Genomic DNA, 21,330 nt, shown 5'->3' on the forward strand with positions numbered 1-21,330 from the left:
GCCTTGCAGCCGTGCCATGCCATGCCATGCCATGCCATGCTGCGGCGTGGGCTCGCTGGGGAGCGGTGGGTTGCATTAAGTCGGCTGAGACTTGTGTTCCTCCTCCCACGGAGGAGAGGGGCTGCGAGTAGCGGCCACATGCTCTGCAGATGCTCCCGAGCCCCTTCCCCTGCCCGGTGCCCTCCCCGGTGCCTCCCACCACCGGCTCTCTCCTCCCGGCAAAGCCTCCGCTGGGAAAAGGGTCCGTGCGAGTGCTGCAGCCCGGGTGTTTCGACTGCAAGTGACAATTGTGCTTTTGTTTTGCCTGGCAGGGAGGGGGGCAGGCGGGAATTCGGTTGCCCAGAAAGCTGCCAGGAACTCTTTATGCCACAATTAAGCACCTGCTACAAGAGAGCAAATAAGCCAAATCATGCGGCTGGCAAACAAGCTTTACGTGTTCCTTCCCCGTGACCCACTCCAAGAAGAAGAAAGCTCAAAGCTGCAGCTCGGCTGCTCGCAGCTCCCGTTGCAGGGGAATAAATAGCTTCGCCGTGAAGCCGATAGCTTCGCCGCTGGCTCGCGGTCCCGGTGTGGGCACGGAGGCAGCGCCGGGAGCTGCCTATGCCCGGCTCAAAAGCCAAAGGGCTCCCCCCTCCCCAAATAAGCGACTCCGTCTCCTTTTGCTATGGAGAGAGAGATCCCCGTCCTGCGAGTTAGGTGAGGCGGGGGGCGATGCCGGGGGGCCAGGATGGGGGGGCCGTGCCGGGCGGCTGCCGGGGCTGTGATGCAAAGGTGCGAGGTGAGGCGAGAGCTGAGGTTTTGACGCCGGCTGACGCGGTGTTGCATCAGTGCTGGCTGCGCCGCGGGCTGCCAGCCGGCCTGATCCGAGTGGAAAGGGAGCGGGGGGCCGAGCTTAGCGTGGCTTGGCGGAGGCGATGCGGTGGGGGGGGGGGAAAAGGCAGCCGAAAGCCTTGGGAAAGGATGGCGAGGCATCACATGATGCGGATATACGGGGTCAGAGCAGCGGGGCCAGCGTGCCGGATGCCTTCCCGGCAGCCGCGCTGCAAAGATGACTCTGAGTTTTTTTTATGCCCTGGGGTAGCAGGGCTGGGGGGGGGGGGGGGCAGCCCTGGGGGCTGCGGGGTGAGGAGGGGGGCTGCGAGGAGCGCTGCGGGCTGGGCTTCAAAAGCAGTACTGCAGCGTGTGGCCTGTGCTTGGAGAGCAGGGATGGATGGGTCAGCTTTGCCCCCCCCCCCCCCGGGAGACCCAGCCCTGCAAGGGGTTGGGGGAGCTCCGGGGGGGGGTCTGGGGCTTGTGAGCAGCCACAGGAGGGGTCTCCTCCGGCACAGCCCCATCCTCAGCCGGGCTGTTGGCCTGGCGGCACCACCAGCACCGCACATGGCCCGGCTGGGACCCCGGGGGGCTGGTGGCCCTGGGCAGCCCCCGTGCAATAAGGGGAGGGGGAAAGGTGCTCAGAGGAGAGGGCAGGCAGAGGGTGCACCCCTTCCCGGGGGGGGGCAGGAGTGAGGTGGGGGGCAGAGCGGGGAGGGTGCAGAGGGAGGATGGAGGTGAGATGCAGGGGGAGGATGAGGGTTGGATGCAGCAGACGCTGGAGGGCAGGGAGGAGGGGGGTTAGGGGCAGGGTGGGGGTCCCATGCAGGGGTGGGTTAGGGTAGGATGGAGATCCATCCAGGGCAGGACTGGGGGGCAGGATGGGGGTCCCCCATGCAGGGCAGGACTCGGGGGGGGGGACAGGATGGAGACCCCTGCGAGGGAGGGCTGGGGCAGGATGGGGGTCCCATGCGCGGCAGGATGGGGTCCCCGCTGAGGCGCCCCGGCCCCGCTGCCCGCCCGCAGCCCCCCCGCCCCGGGTACCCCCCCCCCCCCCCGCGGTCTCTCTCAGCCAATGGGCGGCGGCGGGGGGCGGGGGCGGGGCCTCGGCGGGGCCGCTTGTTTTTTGTGAATGAAAGGCGGGGCGGCCCCGACTGCAGCGCGCCGCTCCGCGCAGGGCTCCGCGCAGCGCCGGGCAGCGCGCAGGGCTCCGCGCAACGCAGCGCAACGGGCCGCGGATGCGGAGAGCGGGGCGGCTGAGGTGCCGGCATGGGCCCCCGCGCCCCAGGCCCTGAGCCGCGCAGCGCGGCGCCGAGGCGCGCAGAGCCGAGCCGCGCAACCTGCGCCGTGGCCATGTCCGGAGGGGCGAGCCCGGCCCGGGCCCCTGGGAGCCGCCGCTTCGTCTGTGTTGGTGTAAGTACCGAGGACCCCCCCCCCGCCGCGCCCCGCTCCGCCTCCGCGCATCCTGCCCCGCCGCCCGGCCCGGCCCGGCTGCCGGCGCAGGGGACAGCGAGGGCCCGGCCCTTTCGCGATGCACCCACCGCCGCCTTGCAATGCCCCGTACCCCTGGCCTGGGTGCTCCGAGCACCCCCGAGCCCCCTTGCAATGCCCCGCACCCGGCCCCGGTGCAGACCGCACCCCCGAGACCCTTTTCAATGCCCCGCACCCCCGGCCTAGGTACTCCCCAGCCTCCTTGCAATGCCCCGCACCCCCGATCTGGGTGCTCCGAGCACCCCTGGCCCCTTTGCAATTCCCCACACCCGGTCCCGGTGCTCCTCAGCCCCCTTGCAATGCCCCGCACCCCCCATCCGGCTGCTCCGAGCACCCCCGACCCCGTTGCAATTCCCCGCACCCAGTCCCGGTGCTCCCCGGTCCCCTTGCAATGCCCCGCACCCCCGATCCGGCTGCTCCGAGCACCCCCGACCCCATTGCAATACCCCGCACCCGCTCCCGGTGCCCCCAGCCCGCCGCTTCCCCCGGCCCCGGTGCCGTGGCCGGGCCCGGCCGTGCTGCAGCCCCGCTCGGGGCCCCGCTTCCGCACCGCCTCCCCGCCGCGGCCTGCACAGCCCCGGCTGCCTCCGCGGGGCCGCCCGGGCCCCATCTCGCCCCCACCCCCCGGCTGCCGGGAGGGGCACGGGGGGTGCCGCGTTATTTTTGTGCATTGCTGCCGTTTCGGGGCGGTTTGCTCCCGTTTGGGGGTTCTCCTCCCCTCGCGAGGTGCGGGATGGAGGATTTTTAGCCTGGGAGTTGCTAAGCGACGGCTCCCGGGGTGATGGTGCAGTTGCCTTGGCAACCGCAGGCTGGGCAGCCTGGAAGGAGCAATTTTGGGGTTCTCTTGGGGGGGGGGGGTGAATTGGGTGCCCGTGGTTTGGGTGGGGGGCTGCGGCGGGCAGGGAGAGCGGGGCAGGGGGGGCTGCTGGCTGGAGCAGCCCTGCTCCCCAGGGAAGGGCTTTCCCTGGGGGGGGGAACTCCGATGTCTCAGCATCTCAGGTTATTTCCTGCTCTCCGGTGGGTTTCGGAGCCGTCCCCAGGAGAGAGGCGGTGGTGGGGAAGGCAGGGAGGGGGGCTGCGGAGGTGGCGACATGGTGCTGCTGAAATTGTCCCTGCAAAGAGGCTCAGGCCCCTCCTGGGGCGATGTCTCGTGGGTGGGGGGCTGCGAGCCACCCCCGCGGGGCTGCCGGAGTTCCCCAATGTGCTTCTGCTTTATTCGGAGCCCACATTTTGTGCCCGCTGCTGTCCCCCTCTTCCTCTCCTCATCGCAGGCACTGATCCCATTAGGATTTTAGCCCTTAATTCCCTCCGGGCACTGGACTTTCCAAGCAGGCTCCCAAGTCCCCGGTGCTCAGCTGGGTGCGGGCCGAGCTCCCCGCGCGGGGCAAGCATCCAAACTGCCAACCGCAGTTGTAATCTCCATGTGCCTTCACCCCACCATCTGAATGAGCTCGGCCAGCTTGGGAGCACAACTGGCCCTAAAAATAATGCAGCGAGGCTCCCCGGGCACTAACAACTCCCCCCCCGAGATCTCCTGGCCCTGCAGAGCAAAGCTGATCCCCAGGAGGAGCAGGGGACCAGGGACGGCGGTGGAGGGGGATGCGTGAGATGGAAATGAATTTCCAGGGGCTAACGGGGAAGGAGACAACCTGCCCTGACTCCTTTTCGCCGTGCAGAGCTCGAGGAGGTTGCTATTCCTGGTTTTCAATGCCCTCAGCAGACAGCATTCCCCGCATCCCAAAGGATGGAGGGGACGTGGCATGTGGTGACAACTACTCCGAGAAGTTTTACCTTGGGACCAGCGATGTCTAAGCGCCGGCACCTAAAGCGACCTGGATTTGTGCCACCCGCCTTTGCCTACGCTTGCCCACAAGGCTGGTGGCCCAATCCTGCACGGTGCTGAGCCCTCTCACGTGCCGTCTCCTCCAGGCTGGTGTAGCCAGGTGTGCTCAGAGAGCTTGCGCACGGGAGGGAGGTGCTAACATTGGAAAGTCCTTGCCAGGCTGCTAGTTTAGGGAACTGCGTCCGTGGTCCCCGCGTGCAGGGCTCGGTTGCCATCGTTACCGGGTATTTTAGCTCCCTGAGCCTTTGCGCTGGTGGTTTATTATAGCAGCTCGGGAGGCCGGTGCCAGGAGGGAGTGACAACGGGGAAGAGATCTGCGGTTCTGGGAAGTTCGGAGCAATTGGGATGTGGGGGGGGTGGTTTTTTTTGTCCTTCTCCCCTCAATCTCCTCCCTGCTCTTCCCCCTGGAAATCTCACTGTCGTGGTTTAATCCCAGCCGGCAACTAAGCACCACGCAGCCGCTCGCTCGTTCCCCCCACCCAGTGGGATGGGGGAGAGAATTGGGAAAAAAAAAAAAAAAAAAAAAAAAAGAAGAAAAAAAACTCGTGGGTTGAGATAAAGACAGTGTAATAGGACAGAAAGGAAGAAAATAATAATAATGATGATGATAATAATAATAATAAAATGACAATAATACTACTAAAAGAATTAGAATATACAAAACAAGTGATGCACAATGCAATTGCTCACCGCTTGCCGACCAATGCCCAGTTAGTTCCCAAGCAGCGATCCACCCCTCCCGGCCAACTCCCCCCAGTTTATAGACTGGGCATGACATCCTATGGTATGGAATATCCCTTTGGCCAGCTTGGGTCAGCCGTCCTGGCTGTGCCCCCTCCCAGCTTCTTGTGCCCCTCCAGCCTTCTTGCTGGCTGGGCGTGAGAAGCTGAACAATCCTTGACTTAGGATAAACACTACTTAGCAACAACTAAAAACATCAGCGTGCTATCAACATTATTCTCACACTAAATCCAAAACACAGCACTGTACCAGCTACTAGGAAGAAAATTAACTCTCTCCCAGCCAAAACCAGGACACCTATAAATCCCTGGCTTAATGCTGTGATGAGTTAATTCTGGCTGATTTAGGCTCTGGGGCTCCGAACAGGCAAAGGGTGCTGCACCTGGGCACGCCTGCTCGCAGGATACGGGCGTTTCGCATCGGCTTCGCAGCACCCATAGCACCAGCCTCCCTCTCGGGAGGGTTTGGGTCACGCTTGGTCCTGGGAGGCCAGCGATGCCAGGAGCCTTCCCAAACCCGACGGCTGCTAAGCCTCCTGGAAATGTAACAACGAGTTTGTTCTCCCTTGCTGCTCTTAGCTGGGAGCAAATATCCCCTCTGGGAATGGGGTGGGAAAAGGGGGGCAGGTCGGTGTCGAGGGACAGACCTGGTGCTCCCCCGAGACAGGCAGCCGGAGAGGCTGGCAGTGCCCGGGCGTGCGCTCGGTCGGGCGGATCTGGAAGCTTCGCTTGCAAACGCTGGAGAGGAAGAAAGGGGAAAGGAGGAGGGGAAAAAAAAAAAAAAACCAAACCAAGCCTCATCTCACATGAACAAGCATGAGCCAGGGCCGGAGAGACGGGGAGGGAGGAGGGTCGAATCAAACGCCGGGCATGTGTCTGACGCGCGGCAGAGCAACGCACGCTGCCACGAGAACATTAAATTTTAAAGGGGACTGGCGGGGAGCGCGAGCCGGGGAGGGGTGGGCAGCTGCCTTCGCTCGCTGCCTTCACTGGGGCTCCCGGCTGCCGGTCGCTGCAGAGCTTCCCCCGTGCTGTGAGGGGCTGGCAGGCGTGAGGATCAGCATCATCTTGTTGCTTCGCCCTCCTCAGCACCCCGTCCCGTCTGGAGACAGCCCCCCCGCCGGCTTGTCCCGGCCATATTTGCTGACCCCCCGCCCCCCCTTCCCCCTGCAGGTCCCAATTAATGGATTCTGACATGGATTATGAGAGGCCAAACGTAGAAACTATCAAGTGCGTCGTGGTCGGGGACAACGCGGTGGGCAAGACCCGACTCATCTGTGCCCGCGCCTGCAACGCCACGCTGACCCAGTACCAGCTCCTCGCCACCCACGTGCCCACGGTGTGGGCCATCGACCAGTACCGCGTCTGCCAGGAGGTGAGGGCTGTCGGGGAGCGGAGCAGGGATGCCAGGGGGGCTCAGCTCACGGATGCCCCATGTGAACCCCAAGGAGATGGAGTTGCATCCTCCCTGCGGGGGAATTGTGCATTACTCCTCCGTACCCTGCGTGCGGTGGGGACAGCCCCGCTCTTGCAGGGCTCGAGGACCCAGGAGCTGGATGGTGTTTCTGTTCCCGCAGGTGCTGGAGCGCTCCCGGGATGTGGTAGACGATGTTAGTGTGTCCTTGCGGCTCTGGGACACCTTTGGTGACCACCACAAAGACAGGCGCTTTGCCTATGGCAGGTAGGGGAGAGGCAGAGCCTCCCTGGGCAGGGAGGGAGGGCAATGCCAAAGCACGGCAGGGTTGGCTCCGTCGCCAAGCTGGACCTTGACCCTCCTCTCCTCGCAGGTCCGACGTTGTGGTTTTGTGCTTCTCCATCGCCAACCCCAACTCCCTGCACCATGTGAAGACGATGTGGTACCCAGAGATCAAGCACTTCTGTCCCCGCGCGCCCGTCATCCTGGTGGGCTGCCAGCTCGACCTGCGCTACGCCGACCTGGAGGCCGTCAATCGGGCACGGCGACCCTTGGCCAGGTGGGACACTTGTGCCCCGGAGACGTCCACGCCTGCCCAATGCTTTCTCCTTATCATGCATCTGAAGAGGTCTCTTCATTATCTCCCCTCTGTTTCAGGCCAATCAAACCTAATGAGATCCTTCCCCCGGAGAAGGGGAGGGAGGTAGCCAAGGAGCTGGGGATCCCCTATTACGAGACGAGCGTGGTGGCCCAGTTTGGCATCAAGGACGTCTTCGACAATGCCATCCGTGCCGCCCTCATCTCCCGCCGTCACCTGCAGTTCTGGAAGTCCCACCTGCGCAACGTGCAGCGGCCTCTACTCCAAGCCCCCTTCCTGCCCCCCAGGCCCCCTCCGCCCATCATCATCGTCCCGGACCCCCCTTCCAACAACGAGGAGCGCCCAGCCCACCTCTTGGAGGACCCCCTGTGCGCGGACGTCATCCTGGTGCTGCAAGAGAAGATCAAAATCTACGCACACAAGATCTACCTCTCCACCTCCTCCTCCAAATTTTACGACCTGTTCCTCATGGACCTGAGCGAGGAGGACCAGCAGAGCACCGCGGGGCACGGCTTCGGGGTGGCCGTCACCGCGGCCGCCGAGCGGATGCTGCACCAAGAGGAGAGGCACCACGGGCGGGATTTCCTCCTCCGAGCCGCTAGCTTTGATATCTGCGAGAGCACCGAGGAGGCCGGATCCGGCCAGCGAAAACCGTGCCTTAGAGCCTCCACCAGTGATGGGATCCTGCGGGGCAACCGCTACGAGAACGGGGAGTGTGGGCTGCGGCGGGGAAGGGACCTCTCCTCTTGGAGCCGGGCTTTCACCAGCATCCAGGAGGAGATGGCAGAAGACCCGCTGACCTACAAGTCCAAGCTCATGGTGGTGGTGAAGATGGATGCTTCCATCCAGCCAGGTCCTTTCCGGGCTGTGCTGAAGTACCTGTACACAGGGGAGCTGGATGAGAACGAGCGGGACCTCATGCACATTGCTCACATTGCTGAGCTGCTGGAGGTGTTCGACCTCCGGATGATGGTGGCCAACATCCTCAACAACGAGGCGTTCATGAACCAGGAGATCACCAAAGCCTTCCACGTCCGGAGGACCAACCGGGTGAAGGAATGCCTGGCCAAGGGGACTTTCTCGGGTACGACTCTGGGCCGAGGGGGAAGACCATCTGCGGCACCCCCTCTCCCTTGGCGGGGGGGGACCTTGCCAGATGGATGGAGGGCTCGGAGCTCCCGGCTTTGCCCCATGCGTGAGCAGGGCGGCCGTGCCACGGGTCAGCAGGCGGTCACTCGCCTTCCCTGGGGTTTTTGGTCACACTTTGTGTTTCTGGGATTTTTATAGCTTTTTTTTTTTTCCCAGAAAGTGTGAGCGTAATGGCCCTTCCCCAGGGTTTCCTGCTTCCCAGCCCGCCTGACGGCTCTGTTTATTTACGGGAGAGCGGCAAAGGCGACTTCCTTCCCTCCCTCCCGGGCCCAGATTTTCACCGGGTCGTCTGATTTACGAGGAGCAATGTGCCCTTGGTAGGACTTCCCCAGCTCTCCGCCGAGCACCACGTGCCACTGGCTTGCGCCGCAGTGCTGCGGGGTGACGTCCCAGGAGGGTCTGAACGTCCCAGCCTCCCTCCGGCTGAATTTGTTTCATGAGGATGGACCTTGATGTGGTCAAACTGTCACTGTCAGGGGACAGATGTGTGCTGGCCCCTGGCGCACCTCGAGGAGAAGCCATGGTCCGGGGTGGAGAGCAGAGGGGGGGGGGGGGGGCAGGAGATCCCCAGCATCCTTCCCAGCTCTTCCAAGGACTCGAGCTTGGGCGAGACATTTGATTCCTGGTGTTTTCCCATTTGCTTTCAAATGTGTCGTGGTATGGCTTGGGAAAATCCCTCGGAAGAGCTGGAGTCCTGCTGGGGCCTTTCCCTGAGCTCCTCTGAGCCGGCGCGGGATGCTGGAAAAAAAATATAGAGATCTTTAGGACAAATTATAGGATATGCCAGGCTCTATCCCCTTCCCTCCACTGTCCCCGGTGCGAGACATTTTGTGGCAGGGGGTGGCTGAGCCCCGGGTGACGGGGATGGTCCCAGGAGCATCTCTCTGCTTGTCCCCAGATGTCACCTTCGTGCTGGATGACGGTGCTATCAGTGCCCACAAGCCCCTGCTCATCTCCAGCTGCGACTGGATGGCCGCAATGTTCGGCGGCCCCTTCGTGGAGAGTTCCACCAACGAGGTGAGGAGGGGCGCCGGGATTTGTCCCGGGAGGGTGGGACAGCTGGGGACGGCCGCGGGGTGACAACCGGTGTGTCTCGCAGGTGGCACTTCCTTACACCAGCAAGAGCTGCATGCGGGCGGTGCTGGAGTACCTCTACACCGGGCAGTTCAGCTCCAGCCCCGACCTCGACGACATGAAGCTCATCATCCTCGCCAACCGCCTCTGCCTGCCGCACCTGGTGGCTCTCACCGGTGAGTCGAGGCGGCTGCAGCGGGATGGTGTCCCCCACTGTCCCCAAGCTCGGTGGCAGCGCGGTGCTCCCGCTGTCACCCCGTCCCAGCCACCCTGTAACTCCGTGTGTCCCCCACAGAGCAGTACACAGTCACCGGCCTGATGGAGGCGGCACAGATGATGGTGGACATCGATGGGGACGTGCTCGTGTTCCTGGAGCTGGCTCAGGTAGGACAGGACCCCGTGCCGGCAGGGCTGGGGATGGGGCAAGGTGCTGGGTGGTGCCACGCAGAGGGGTCCGGCAGCTCCCGGGGGTGATGCTGTCCTGGCAGAGAGGACAGCCGGGTCTGGTCTTGGATGTCCGTGGAGGAATAGGGCGAATCCCTCCTGCTTCCCGGTGGTCCATGCCGTGGTGGCTCTGACGTGGGCTCCATCTCTTCCAGTTCCACTGCGCCTACCAGCTCGCTGACTGGTGCCTCCATCACATCTGCACCAACTACAACAATGTCTGCCGCAAGTTCCCCCGGGACATGAAGGCCATGTCGGGAGGTGAGCGGGGGCCGGGGCGGGATGACGGGGGTCCTGGGGGTCCTGGCACTGCCCTCACCCCCCGTCTCCCTGCAGAGAACCAGGAGTACTTCGAGAAGCACCGCTGGCCGCCGGTGTGGTACCTGAAGGAGGAGGATCACTACCAGCGGGCAAAGAAGGAGCGGGAGAAGGAAGACTACCTCCACCTCAAACGGCAGCCCAAGAGGCGATGGCTCTTCTGGAACGCCTCCTCCTCCCCTTCCTCCTCTCCTTCATCGTCGGCAGCCACAGCCTCCTCTTCTTCCTCCTCCTCCTCCTCCTCGGCTGTGGTTTGAAAGCCCGTCCTTGCCCTGGCTCCAGCATCCCTGGGAGGAGACGGGGAGGAGGAGGAGGAGGAGGAAGGGTGGGATGACCTGCCCCAGCACCAGGCGTGGAGCGGACGCCACCGGCCGAAGCCCCAGAGGGGACGGTGGTAGCAGGGGCCCGTCCCTGCGGAGGGGCTCGGGGCCGGGCGCCAGCCCCCGGCGCTCCTGGAGCCCTGCTCTCCCCACGCCGCGGCTGCCAGCGCGCTGCAGGACTGGCAGAGACCGAGCAGCAGGAGAAACTTATGTTTACAGGAGCACGAGGGCTGTGTTGTGGTTTTTTTTTTTCTTTGTTTGTTTTCGGGTTTTTTTTTTAACATCGGCAGCATGAGGAAGAAGAAGAAACCCATCCCGCTTCCACTTTAGTTTGTAACCAGAAGCTGCGGGAAGTGGTTGGTTTGTCTGATGGCATCTCGCCACCCTGGGCAGCCGGAGCCGCTGTGGGGGTCCGGCCACCCCCTTCGACTTGCAGCAGGGTCAGGCAGGGTGCAGGGGACCCCGGTCCCCAAATGCCTCCAGCTGCATCCTTCCTTCTGCTCACAAGTGGGCTCTGTCCTAATTCGGGGAGCAGGAGGGGACAGGAGCCCTCTCCTCCCTGCCTCTTCACTTTTCATTTTTGTTTAACAAGAAAACCTAAAGCAAAAAAAACCCCAATCCCAAACCTACCCCCCCCCCCCCCCGAACCTGCCACACCAGAAACCAACCCCAGGCCCTCGGCTTGGGATTTTAGCCTGGAAGGCTCCATTGTAATAAATGGTATTTTAAAAGCCCAGCGTGGTCCCTGTGTGTTTGGCAGGAAGCGGCTGGACACGGGGCATCCTTGTGCCCTGCTTGGGGTGACACCAGCACCCCCCCGCCAGCGCTCCTGGGATGGACAGGGACAGTGGAGAAGCGTTGCAGGATCCAGCCATCAAAAAAAACCTTGTACAACGAGAGGTGGCTTTACCATCGGACTAACCTTGCATGTCCCACCTGTGTCCTTGTAGGTGCACAAACACAGCGGGTACCGGCAGGAGAAGGCAGCGTGGCCCCAGGGGCTTTGCGGGACTGCCAGGCAGGGCGGGTGAGCAGGAGGGACCCAAACCTCCGCTCGCCCTCCCCAGCTGGGAAGGAGAAAGCTCCTTTGAGCCCATCCCTGGCAGAGGCTGCTGCTGGAGCAAGCACGTAGGGATGCTCCTGGCAGGATGCTCCGCTCCCGGTGGTGTCCCCTCCCGCTCCGCATTGCTCCTCTTCCCAGCCGGCCTCAGTAGAGCACTTTGGAGTCACTCGTTTCGCATGTTCATCCTCAGCCATGGCTGCAGGAGCAAGGTTGCAGCTCCAGTGAGCTTACACTCCATGTTTTCACCCTTTGCAGCACCAGCGAGCAGGTAGGACAAGAAGTTTCTTTCCCTTTCGAATCTGGGCGCTCACCGCTTCTTCCGAGTCCTGTTTGCCTTCCCCAGGCCAGGACCCGAGCCCCTGTGTCCCGGCACTAAATCCTGCAGGAGCTCCCTGCCCAGGTTTGCATGCTTGGGAGGCACGCGGGGGCTGCCCAGGACAGGACCTCGGGCATGAAGCCTCCTGGCAGGTCACCGAAAGCTCCTGCTTTTAGCACTTGCCCCAGCCCTGCATTATCGATAAACCCAATTGCAGCGTGAAGGCTGGCGGGCAGCTCAGAGGGGCTTTCTGGGGCGAGCAGAGCCCTTTTCTCACTAAGCACTGCATGGATTTGCAACGCGGCTATTGCAACACACAGAGCCCTGGCTGGGTGTAGCCGGAGCGGGGAGCACGGCGGGCCCCTGGCAGCAGCAGCTCCGTCACGGGGGTCAGCAGCATCGCTTGGCCCCGGGGTCCCAGCCCCTGCACGCTCAAGGGACTGAGATTTCAGCCTCCTAACTTTTGCAGGCGACTAAAGAGCACGGGACTCACGGCGTAAGTGTAAAGGCAGAGCCCAGGTTGGCTGCTGAGGACTTTCCCTGGTAGAAGCATCGCTGGTGGGGACCGTTCCCAGCAGGATGCCGGCGTGGCAGAGCACTAACGCCATGGGCTGGGTCCTCAGTGCCACGCGGAGCAGCTGCTGAGCATCACGTCCAGCTCCTTTGGTGCCCGCTGAAACCTAGAACAGACCATCGCCAGCGTTATGGCGGAGCAAGGCGGGGGAAAAAAAAGATGAGAAATCAGGAGGATTTTTTAAAAGTTTATTCTTCCTTCATAAGAGACATATAAAAACTGGAAATAGCAAACTGGCTGGGCCAGAGCTCTGTATAAAAACACACAATCATGCATAGTAAAAAAAAACAATCCTATTTTTATATTAGCTTTTAAGTTAATATATGTACACGTTTACAATTACTAAATAAATACATAAATACAAACTTTCTGCTTGTGTTTTACAGACAGGATTTTTTTAAGTGTTGGTGAGGAGGGGGGAGAAAGGGTGGCAGCGGGAGGGACGGGCGCTTTGCGGCACAGGGCAGCCCCGGCCGTGGAGAGGGGCTGGCGATGCCCCTCGCACTCTCCCACCGTGCTAGGGAAGGTCATAGAACCATGGAATGGTTTCGGTTGGAATGGACCTTAAAGATCATCTAGTCCGGTAGATCCTGGTGGGCTGGGCTGTACCGGGATGGCAGCACATGTAGCCAGCTCAAGTAATGCAGTAGTTTTTCCAGCCAAGTTGTCCCTGAGCTATGTGTGAGAGCCAGAGCAAGGGGCAAAGTGTTTGAGGAGCAACCCATCCAGCTGGAGGATGGATGGCGGGTACCCACAGTCATGCTCGGACCTCAGTGCATTCACCTTTCCATGCTGGCTGGAGGCAGACAGGGACAGCAAAGCCACCCCACGGCCAAGGGAACGGGAACTAACCGACTTGACCAAGGTCATGGAGAAGGTTTCTGGCACAGCGATAGTTTGCTGCCCACGTTCCCCATCCTGCTCCGAGGAGGAGCTCACTCGCTCCCTGCACTGACCCTTTTCTTAGGCAACCCTGCCTGAGTGATCAGCGAGCAAGTAAATCATTCCCACCCTCCCCTCAAAATCCAGTTTCAAACTGATTCCTAACAGCAAGCAGAACCACTATCAGCTAAAATGCTATTCAATCAACAGCTTCGAGAAAGTAACCCAAGAACCCAGTTAATGCTTGCCCACCCACCATACAGTATGAAGCTAGCTGGCAATCTTAGAGATGTCCTACAAGCAGAAGCCATTGCGTGATGCCAGGAACCCCCCCAAAAAAGGGATGATCCAGTTAAAAACCACAGGGATGCCTACAACCTGCAAAGGCCTTCCCTGCACTGATCCTGAAGATGTCCGTATAGTACCAGCGCTTTCAAGCGGAACAGTCCCAGAGGCAGCTTGCAATAGTTTCAGGCTCTTTGCATTGACCCAGTGAAATCAAGGCACCAGCTTGGATTTCATAAGGAAGCACCGACATCAAGCCTGTAGCTTCAGCAGAGAGGATCACGAGGTCTGTACTTCATGAGAGGATCAACTCCTCTGGGCTCAGCTGAACTGTACAATGGCTTCAAAAAGAAAAGAGCCACAAGAGAGCTATAAAAATATAAAACTCAAGTGTTCTTGGAGGTATTCATGTACTCAGCTTGAAGTAGGGAGATACAGGGCCTGCCCTGCTCCTCAGCTCACTTCATATTGGAAAGATCCCTGCTGGACCAGCTTGGAGGAGATGTCCTCTGCAATCCCTCCAAGATTGATCTGGTGCAGGGTCTCCAGCAGCGTGTTCACGGAGGCGTTCATCCCTTGTCTGTTCTGCCACGTGTTGAGCATCTGGAAGAAGGGCTCCAGCGAATACCTGTCGTTCATCTCCGCGAGGGCAATGTCGTTCTCCAGCAGATCAAGGGCTCGGCCGTATCTCTTCCAGTCCTTGTAGGGCACGTCTCGGGCAAAGATGTCAAAAGAGCGTCGCAGAACTAGAGGCGGGGAAGGGAAAAGCTCAGAGAACAGGGTAGAGCACGGACAGCGGGTCAGAAAGGATTTTGCCCAGAAAGCTCATCCCGCAGGCTCACCCCCTCCTTGCCCCCCAGCACATCCCTTGGGCCCCAACACTTACGGATAACAGGGTCTGTTCCTTCCACTGGAACCAGATTCCTCCTGGGTTTCACACTGGGACACGAGGTCCTCGGCAACATCACCTGGAAAGACAGTGTCCTATAGCACCCACCAAGCCCTGGCACAAACGCTGTCCCCAAGCCCCATTAATGGGGGGGTTGGAGACCCTCTCCCTCTCTCTGGGGGCTCTTGGGGCAGGAGATCACCACACCCCCCCAGGACACCCATCGTTTCCTAGCTTTGGGATGACAGCAGGCCACGAGCAGGGAAGAGCTGCCTCATGGGTCCCGGCCAGGGAGAGAAGAGGTCTGTTCGCTCAGCATCAGCGTTAAATCTGCAGAGGACTCTGGCAGCCGACTGCCACGAGCAGATTTTGCAGTCCTGAACCCAGAACAAGGACAAGACACCCCTCACCGTCTCCGTGCAGAAACCATGGTCCAGCCCTGGAAGCCCTCCCAAGCTGATCAGCTCGGTGAAGGCAGAGGAAAGCATCGGACCTCGGCCGAGCACAACGGAGCAGAGGGGCACGCTCACGTACCTCCGGTCCCGGGGCGCTGGGAGTCACCGAACCCGACGCCCTGGGGAGCAGCTGATCCCGGGAGAACCGCTCGTTGCGGATGTTGTCCTGCGTTCCCAGGCCCCGTCTCTGGTACATCAGCTGCCGCAGCAGGTAGCCCTGCGGCAGGAGAGAAGCACAAACCAGCCGAGTCAGGCGGTCCTGGGAGGGCAGGGCTCCCACCGGCCCCTCAGGGATGCCATCTACGGCAGCAGCATCTGCCCTGCCATGGTTTCAAGGGCACGGCTCGCTTGCTCATCTTGAGCTTGAAGGGGCCCTGGTAGAGCACAGGCCTCCCTTTAACCTGGGGTCTCCACCGGGGACCCTGGATGTGCCAGCATCTCTGCCAGGGAAGGGTTAATGGCACTGGAGAGGGCACTGCAAGCGCCCCACATATCCTCCTCTGCTTGGCCCAGCTCTACCACATCCCTGCAGGGGTGAGATTCATCCCCCTGCTCCTCCAGCCCTCCCAGGAGCTACAGGCAAAGTGCAGAGCGAAGGGCATGGGGGACCTCACCCCAGCCCCCCAAACGGAGCCGCCACCCTCCCCGCCATCCCCACAACTCACCATCACGCTGCAGGACTTCCCGCTCAGGTCTCTCCCGTCCCCTGGAAGATGAAAACCGTGCTGTGATCTCTCTTCCCCCAGGCAGGTCCCTCTTCCCACCCAGCCCACATTCATGCGGAGCCCTCAGCCAGGGCAAGTGCTCCAGGGGTCCCCCACACCCGGTGCTCACCTGGGGAACGGCGGCAGCAGCACTTCCATACGACGATGGAGAGCACAAACAGGATCACAACTACTGCCACTGTGATGGTCACGATCAAGTGGTCTAAAGCGGATAAAACAAGGTGTATGAGGAGCTGCTCCTGGTCTTCTCAGCAGCAGCTCTCACCTCCGTCCCCCAGCCCAACTCCCCTCCTCCAGCAGCCCCCCACTTACTAGAGGAGTCGGAGAAGGTGCCGGTGGGAGGACCGCACTGGCGGTCGCTGTGCGGCGTGCAGGGAGCCTGCTCCACTTCGTCCTTGGGACACCTAGGAAAGGGGGAGACGGGGCAGGCTCAGTGGCTGGGGCTCCCAGCACAGATCCCGGTGGGACCCGCCACGTCACCCAGCTCACCGGGGCCGGCACTTCTGGCACATCTCGCAGGGGTGGTCCGGGGAGCAGAAGGTGCCGTTCCTGCAGGCGCACTGCGTGTCCCTGACTGCTTGGCAGGGACTCAGCTCCACCTGATCTGCAGGCGAGAGGAGAGACGGCTCTACCCCAGCCCCTCCGCACCACGGTCCTCCACCCGCTTCCTTCGTTAACGCGGCTAACGACCCGAGCTGACCGGTAAGCCTGGGGAAGACCAAGTCACTCTCTGCTGTTGAGTTTCAGCCTTACCCTTTCCTGCCCCACACCTCACCGTGCCCAAGAGAAAAGCAATGCTCGCATCAAAGCCCCACCAGCAGCCTATAAAGCTGCCGTGAGCCCAGTTCTCCCGGTCCTTGCTGGAGGTCCCGTGTCCAAGCTTTGCACAAGGGATGCTGCATTGAACAGAGACGTAGGTCTGGCACAAGCCGCTACACCAATTCCAGACCCAGCCTGCTCCCCGCAGCCTGAGCCACTCTTTGGGGACGCTGCAGGTGACCGTGCTCTTAAATAGAGAGGTCTCCAGTCAGCTGAACCCAGCCCGTGCTATCAGCCAGCATCGCCCTCTTACACACCAGCTCATACCTTCCCTACACGTCCGGCAGCCAAGGCACTTGGGAAAGTCATTTGGGTATTCAATGTATTCATCTTCTTTACATGGCAAACACTTGCTGGAGCCATTTTGCTCTTTACAGTGCTCTGCAACGTACGTGCCTGCAAGAAGGGGTGGTCGGGGAAGAGGAGGAGAAGAAAGGGTGTATCTGTGAACATACAGCACAGGACAGAGATGTCTTTGCAGCGAGGAAGTTGATTCCACTGCCAGTGAAGTTGAGGCAAATTAGGAACCATCAAAAGGAAAATGTTCCCATAATGAGTCCTTAAATCTCACGACAGCAGAGCAGGGGAGAGCTGCAACACCCGCTGCCTCCTCGCAAGGAATAAGGACACGCCAGCTCTGCAGGCAGAAAGACGGCGAGGCTGCACATGGTATGATCGATGTTTGAGACCATCTTACCCGCGGGGCACTTCTTGCAATAGCGATCGCTGTCTTGGACTTGGTAAAACTCTTCCCCTGCCCTGCTTGGGTCCAAGGGATCCAACTTGTCCCTCCTATCCAGTGCTGCTGCAGAAGTTCTCGAAGCAGCCCCCTGTTAAAAAAAAATACAGAAAAACCTGGGTTAAAAACCACCCCAAGTCCACGAGGCAAGGGAAGAAAGAGAAGGGCAAGAGCTGCTCTGCCCAGTGTGCTCAGGCGAAGCGGGAGAGGAGCACTGGGATGGCTCAGAGCCGCTGGACTCAATGGCCAAACCTCCCCTTGATGCAGGTGAAGGGCACTTCCCCCGTACCAGGGTGGTTATTTCCTTGGCAAAGCATGAGGAGGAGGTTTGCAGAGGGATTCCCGTGTGCCAGGTTATCAGCAAGGCAAAGGCTCGCTAATGCTTCCTTAGGATAACATCAGGCTCCCTTTCCTTCCCCAATTTCTCAGTGTGTGAACCAACAGCACCGAAGAAAATGGAAGGGTAGAGGAACAGGGAGGGCGTTTGCGGGGATGAAACCGGCCCCGTGTCGAGGCTGGTACGTGGCTCCTGTGCCCACAAGAAACACCCGGGCTGCCCTGGGCTCCCAGGGGACAGCACGGCCTCCGGTCTTTCCGCATTATCCCCGTTATCTTGCTGTGGATCGGGAAGCCAACAGCCCCGTTTCCGCCAGCTCACCGTGCACCTTTCTGCTGGCTCAGCTCTTTCTGTGCCGGCTGGGTCGCTCCAGCTGCAGGGGGACGATGCTTGACAGGAACGGCCACTCACCCCATCAGGGTTTGGGGGGCGTTTGGGTACCCCAATGTCCCCAAGGGGGACAATGCCTTTGGCCTCTCAACCAGCACAGGGCACAGCTGCTCCACGGATACAAACCTGCCCCTACCTCCAGCCTCTGCCCCTCTACCCTGGGTTACAGGGAGCGATGATGCCCGGCCATGCTGTGTGCTGCGCGGCAGTAACAGTCTGGCAGAGGCACCTTCCCCTTCCTCTCCCATACGCCGAGCATGAAACCTGCCTCTTAAAGCAAATATTTCTTCTGTGAGTCAGAAGCTGCCTTGAAAGGCTGAAACAATAGAGCCACGAGCGGCCCTGTCCCCTGGGCCAGCCTGGCCATCTACAGAGCCGATCCCCCCCTCCTCCTCCCCGGACATTTCCCGTGCTTGTAGAAGGAAGGGTGTGAGCGCCGAAACCGGCCACAGCAGGTCCGACGGTCACGGGGCTGCCGAGGGTGACGTAGACCCACAAACAACACCGCTGAGACGGCCAGGCCACAGAGAGGGTAATCCCCCACCGCTACCACGGCACAGACCCTCTGAGCCCCGGCCAGCCCGGGAACGGGACCATCTCCAGACCCTGACTTGGAGGGATCACATCCACATCCCTCCAACGGCTTCTGGCTCCGCATCTCCCGCTGCTGCTTTCTCCAGCTGGAAAGGTTTGCAAGTTTATAAAGTGCTTTTCTACCCAGCTTAGGAGAGAAGTCTTGCTTTTACCTCCCAGCCACAAGCAGGTCTCAGGGCTTTACCCACTGTGGTCTTGAAAGTCTTCAGGGACTGAGACTGGGCAACCTGTCCCACTGCCTCGCTGTCCCCATGAGGGAATAAAAAAAAAAGTCTTTCTTCCCCATTCACACTCTGCCAGGCCGTGAAGGTGATCAGAGCAACAACACAGCGTTATCTGCTGTTTGGAAAGGCTCCTTAGGCGCAGGATTTCATTGCTTTTCATGAAACGGCGACTCAGCAGCGCTTGCACTAGTGCACGATAAGGTTATCAGCCCACACCACCTTCCCCAGCAAGTGCAGTTCAAGTACATTAGCCCACCACAGAGCCCTTGGCAGGCGAGGGCTGCCATCCCTGACTAACCTATCAGTCTTGCAAAGCACGGGGAGAAACCAGGCTGGGAGCCGTGGGCGAGACACAATGGTATTCAAGAGTAGTTTTCACCCACAGTAAACATCCCAAGAAAGCAACGTTGCCTCAAGGCAGAGGAATTACCAGGCACAGGAATCCCCAACACCCTCATCAGCTAAAAGCCTCTTCCTTCTGGATGATCAGGTCTGGAGAAAAAGCTCTGGGAATCATCAAGCTTTGAACTTTCCCTTCTTCCACCCCCGATTTGTTTTTCTCCTGAAGTGATCCCAAGGAAGGGTTGGACCCTACAGCAGAGGACAGACCCCTCGCTGAACTCCTGACCGTCAACGAACATCTACGCAGCATTAATACACAGCCCTTGGTTGTAGCAAGAGAGGCTCTTAGCCAACAGTGTTACGGACCAGGGATAAAAGAGGTGCCAGGCAGACATGCCTCTGCCGTGGCAGGGCGCAGGTCTGATGAACACAGGGGTTTTCCCCCCAGACTTCCCGCAGATGGAATTTGAGCTCCCGCAAACACAGAGAAACAGCGGCATTCCTCCTTGGGAGCCCGTGGCCCAGGTCCAGGCATGATGCAACAAGCATTGGTGAGCAGAGGAAGGAACTGCAGCCACAATATCGTATGATTATCACGTGAGGCATCATCAGTCCTGATCGGTTCCCCCTCCCCTCTTCTTTTATTAAAAAGAAGAGGGGAGAAAAAGTAAAAAGAGGCTATTAAGAGCGTGTCCTTAGGTGATGGGTTTAGTAAGGCTTGACTTTATCAGGCAAGTCTAAATAAACTCTGATAAACACTATAGGGAAGGAACTGGATGAGAAGCTGACTCCCTCTTAAAACCTGTTACGGGCAGTGCTGATTTCAGCGACAGCAATTCCAGCGCGGGAGCAGCAACCACGTGTCCCGGGGCCGCGGCTCTGCTGGGCTCCCTCGCAGCAGCAGGGATTGCAGGCCAGCCCTGGGCTAAAACTCAGGGCAGGATCCCTGAGCTAAAACTCAGGGCAGGATCCCCTGACTTCAGGTGAGACGAGACTTTAGGTATTTCCGAGCTCTATAGCAACGCCCAATCCATGGGGAAATACGATACGCGCAGGTGGGATTTTCTGTCCTAAAAGCCAGCGGCACGAAGGGTTTGGACATCATGTGGGCAAGTTGGAGAGGCAGCATTCCTGCACCAGGCAGCCCAGAGCTGCCCACATCCGACCCTGACGCTTTCAAACATCCCGCGCAGTCTTGGCATTGCCACAATCCCGGCACCGAATGGCAAACAAGCCTTGGAAGCGAAGGGAACGGAAATCCCCTCCGGCACAGGCAGCGCCATAGGGCAAGCCTCCAGCCCCACGTCACCTCTGAGCCCCACGGCCCTCACACCACGCACACAGCCACCGGGCCAAGCGCTTGCGCACTTGCCCGCTGCCCCACGCCCAGGAGGGCTGAGATCACCCTTCCCATCCCACCTCCACGCTGCTGCTTCCACCCTGCCCCACAGCCTCAGCCCCACACGCTCCCCCATCCCGTCCCGTCCCCTGCCAACCTGCCCAGGTGAGCCCCCACAGCCCTGCTCTCCTCCCATGGGCCCTGCCCAGGTGAACCTCCCCGGCCCCCACCCGCCCAGGTGAGCCCCCCCTATAGCCTCAGCTCTCCCCATAGCCCCTGTGCCAAGTGAGACACCCTATAGCCTCAACCGCCCCCCCCATCCCCTGGACCAGGTAAGCCCCCACAGCCCCTGCTCTCCCCATAGCTCCTAGATCAGGTGAGCCCCCCATAACCCCTGCTCCCCCCATGGTCCCTGGACCAGGTGAGCCCCGCTATAGTCCCAGCTTTCCCCCCATAGCCTCTGACCCATATGAGCCCCTACCCCCCGATCCCCACCCCCCAATCGTCGGTAAAGGGGACCCCCCGCAATCCCCTGCTCTCCCCAGGTAAGCCCCCAGCCCCCTGCTCCCCCTACACTCAGGGGGGTCCCCCGTTCACACAGCCCCCCGCCCCCCCGGCTGAACCCGCACCCCCAGCCCAGGGCAGCCCCCAAACACCCCTGCTGCCCCCTCCCCACCTTAGCTCCCCCCCCGCTCCTCGCAGGACCCTTTCCCAGCCCGGCGAACCATGCCCCTCGACGGCGCGGCAAGCCCGGGCATGCCGCGGCAGCACCGGGTAGCGCCGACGGGGGTCCCCGGGTCCCCCCGACACCCACCCGGGTTCCCCACGAGCGGTACCAAGCCCCCACGCACCGTGACCAGCACCAGCACCAGCAGGAGGCAGCGCCGTCGGGGCGCGCCGCGCAGCGCCGAGCGCATCTTGCGCGGCGGGAAGCGGAGCGGAGCGCAGCGGCCGTGGCACCGGGCACGGCTCGGGGTCGGGCACGGCACCGGGCACGGCTGGGTACAGGCCCGGGCACGGCTTTGCCACGACGGGACTAGGAGCTCCGGGCACGGTGAATGGGGCAATGTATGGAGCAGCGGGGCGGACCGCGCTTATATAGCCGGTGGGGGCGGAGGAGGAAGAGGAGGAGGAGGAGGGCGAGGAGGGCTGGCCC

General features: G+C 61.0%; 2 protein-coding genes across 3 annotated transcripts; one reads left to right on the forward strand and one right to left on the reverse strand.

The window, feature by feature from the left end:
• The first annotated feature begins 2,170 nt into the window (after positions 1–2,170).
• Positions 2,171–11,092, forward strand: RHOBTB2 (Rho related BTB domain containing 2). 2 transcript variants are annotated; one of them, XM_050910199.1, is made up of 10 exons: positions 2,171–2,223; positions 6,058–6,259; positions 6,462–6,565; positions 6,672–6,857; positions 6,956–7,980; positions 8,944–9,062; positions 9,145–9,295; positions 9,415–9,503; positions 9,719–9,824; positions 9,908–11,092. In XM_050910199.1, the coding sequence occupies exons 2-10, from the start codon at positions 6,068–6,070 to the stop codon at positions 10,213–10,215; spliced, it is 2,280 nt and encodes a 759-aa protein (XP_050766156.1). In that variant the 5' UTR covers positions 2,171–2,223; positions 6,058–6,067; the 3' UTR covers positions 10,216–11,092. The 2 variants fall into 2 exon arrangements, with proteins under 2 accessions (XP_050766156.1, XP_050766157.1); XM_050910200.1 differs by lacking the exon at positions 2,171–2,223 and having other exon boundaries at positions 9,900–10,186.
• Positions 11,093–12,328: 1,236 nt separating this feature from the next.
• Positions 12,329–21,091, reverse strand: LOC127025248 (tumor necrosis factor receptor superfamily member 10A-like). Its single transcript, XM_050910111.1, has 11 exons — positions 21,026–21,091; positions 16,907–17,039; positions 16,477–16,605; positions 15,880–15,994; positions 15,703–15,794; positions 15,500–15,592; positions 15,331–15,371; positions 14,745–14,882; positions 14,208–14,289; positions 13,784–14,067; positions 12,329–13,662 (listed from the first exon to the last, which is right to left on the reverse strand). Exons 1-11 carry the CDS (start codon positions 21,089–21,091, stop codon positions 13,588–13,590), a joined length of 1,248 nt encoding a protein of 415 aa, XP_050766068.1. The 3' UTR covers positions 12,329–13,587.
• Between the last annotated feature and the right edge of the window lie 239 nt (positions 21,092–21,330).

Source organism: Gymnogyps californianus, chromosome 23 (assembly GCF_018139145.2).
Source record: "Gymnogyps californianus isolate 813 chromosome 23, ASM1813914v2, whole genome shotgun sequence".
Lineage (NCBI taxonomy): Eukaryota > Metazoa > Chordata > Aves > Accipitriformes > Cathartidae > Gymnogyps > Gymnogyps californianus.

What these genes read in the sequence shown, in the direction of transcription:
- RHOBTB2 (XM_050910199.1), top strand. Translation starts at nt 6,068, where the DNA reads ATGGATTCTGACATGGATTATGAGAGGCCAAACGTAGAAACTATCAAG. An exon ending in AGTACCGCGTCTGCCAGGAG is followed by an intron (nt 6,260 to 6,461) that starts GTGAGGGCTGTC and finishes CTGTTCCCGCAG; the next exon opens with GTGCTGGAGCGCTCCCGGGA. An exon ending in GCACGGCGACCCTTGGCCAG is followed by an intron (nt 6,858 to 6,955) that starts GTGGGACACTTG and finishes CCTCTGTTTCAG; the next exon opens with GCCAATCAAACCTAATGAGA.
- LOC127025248 (XM_050910111.1), bottom strand. Translation starts at nt 21,091, where the DNA reads ATGCGCTCGGCGCTGCGCGGCGCGCCCCGACGGCGCTGCCTCCTGCTG. An exon ending in CACCTTCTCCGACTCCTCTA is followed by an intron (nt 15,593 to 15,702) that starts GTAAGTGGGGGG and finishes TATCCGCTTTAG; the next exon opens with ACCACTTGATCGTGACCATC. An exon ending in AGGAACAGACCCTGTTATCC is followed by an intron (nt 14,068 to 14,207) that starts GTAAGTGTTGGG and finishes CCCCGCCTCTAG; the next exon opens with TTCTGCGACGCTCTTTTGAC.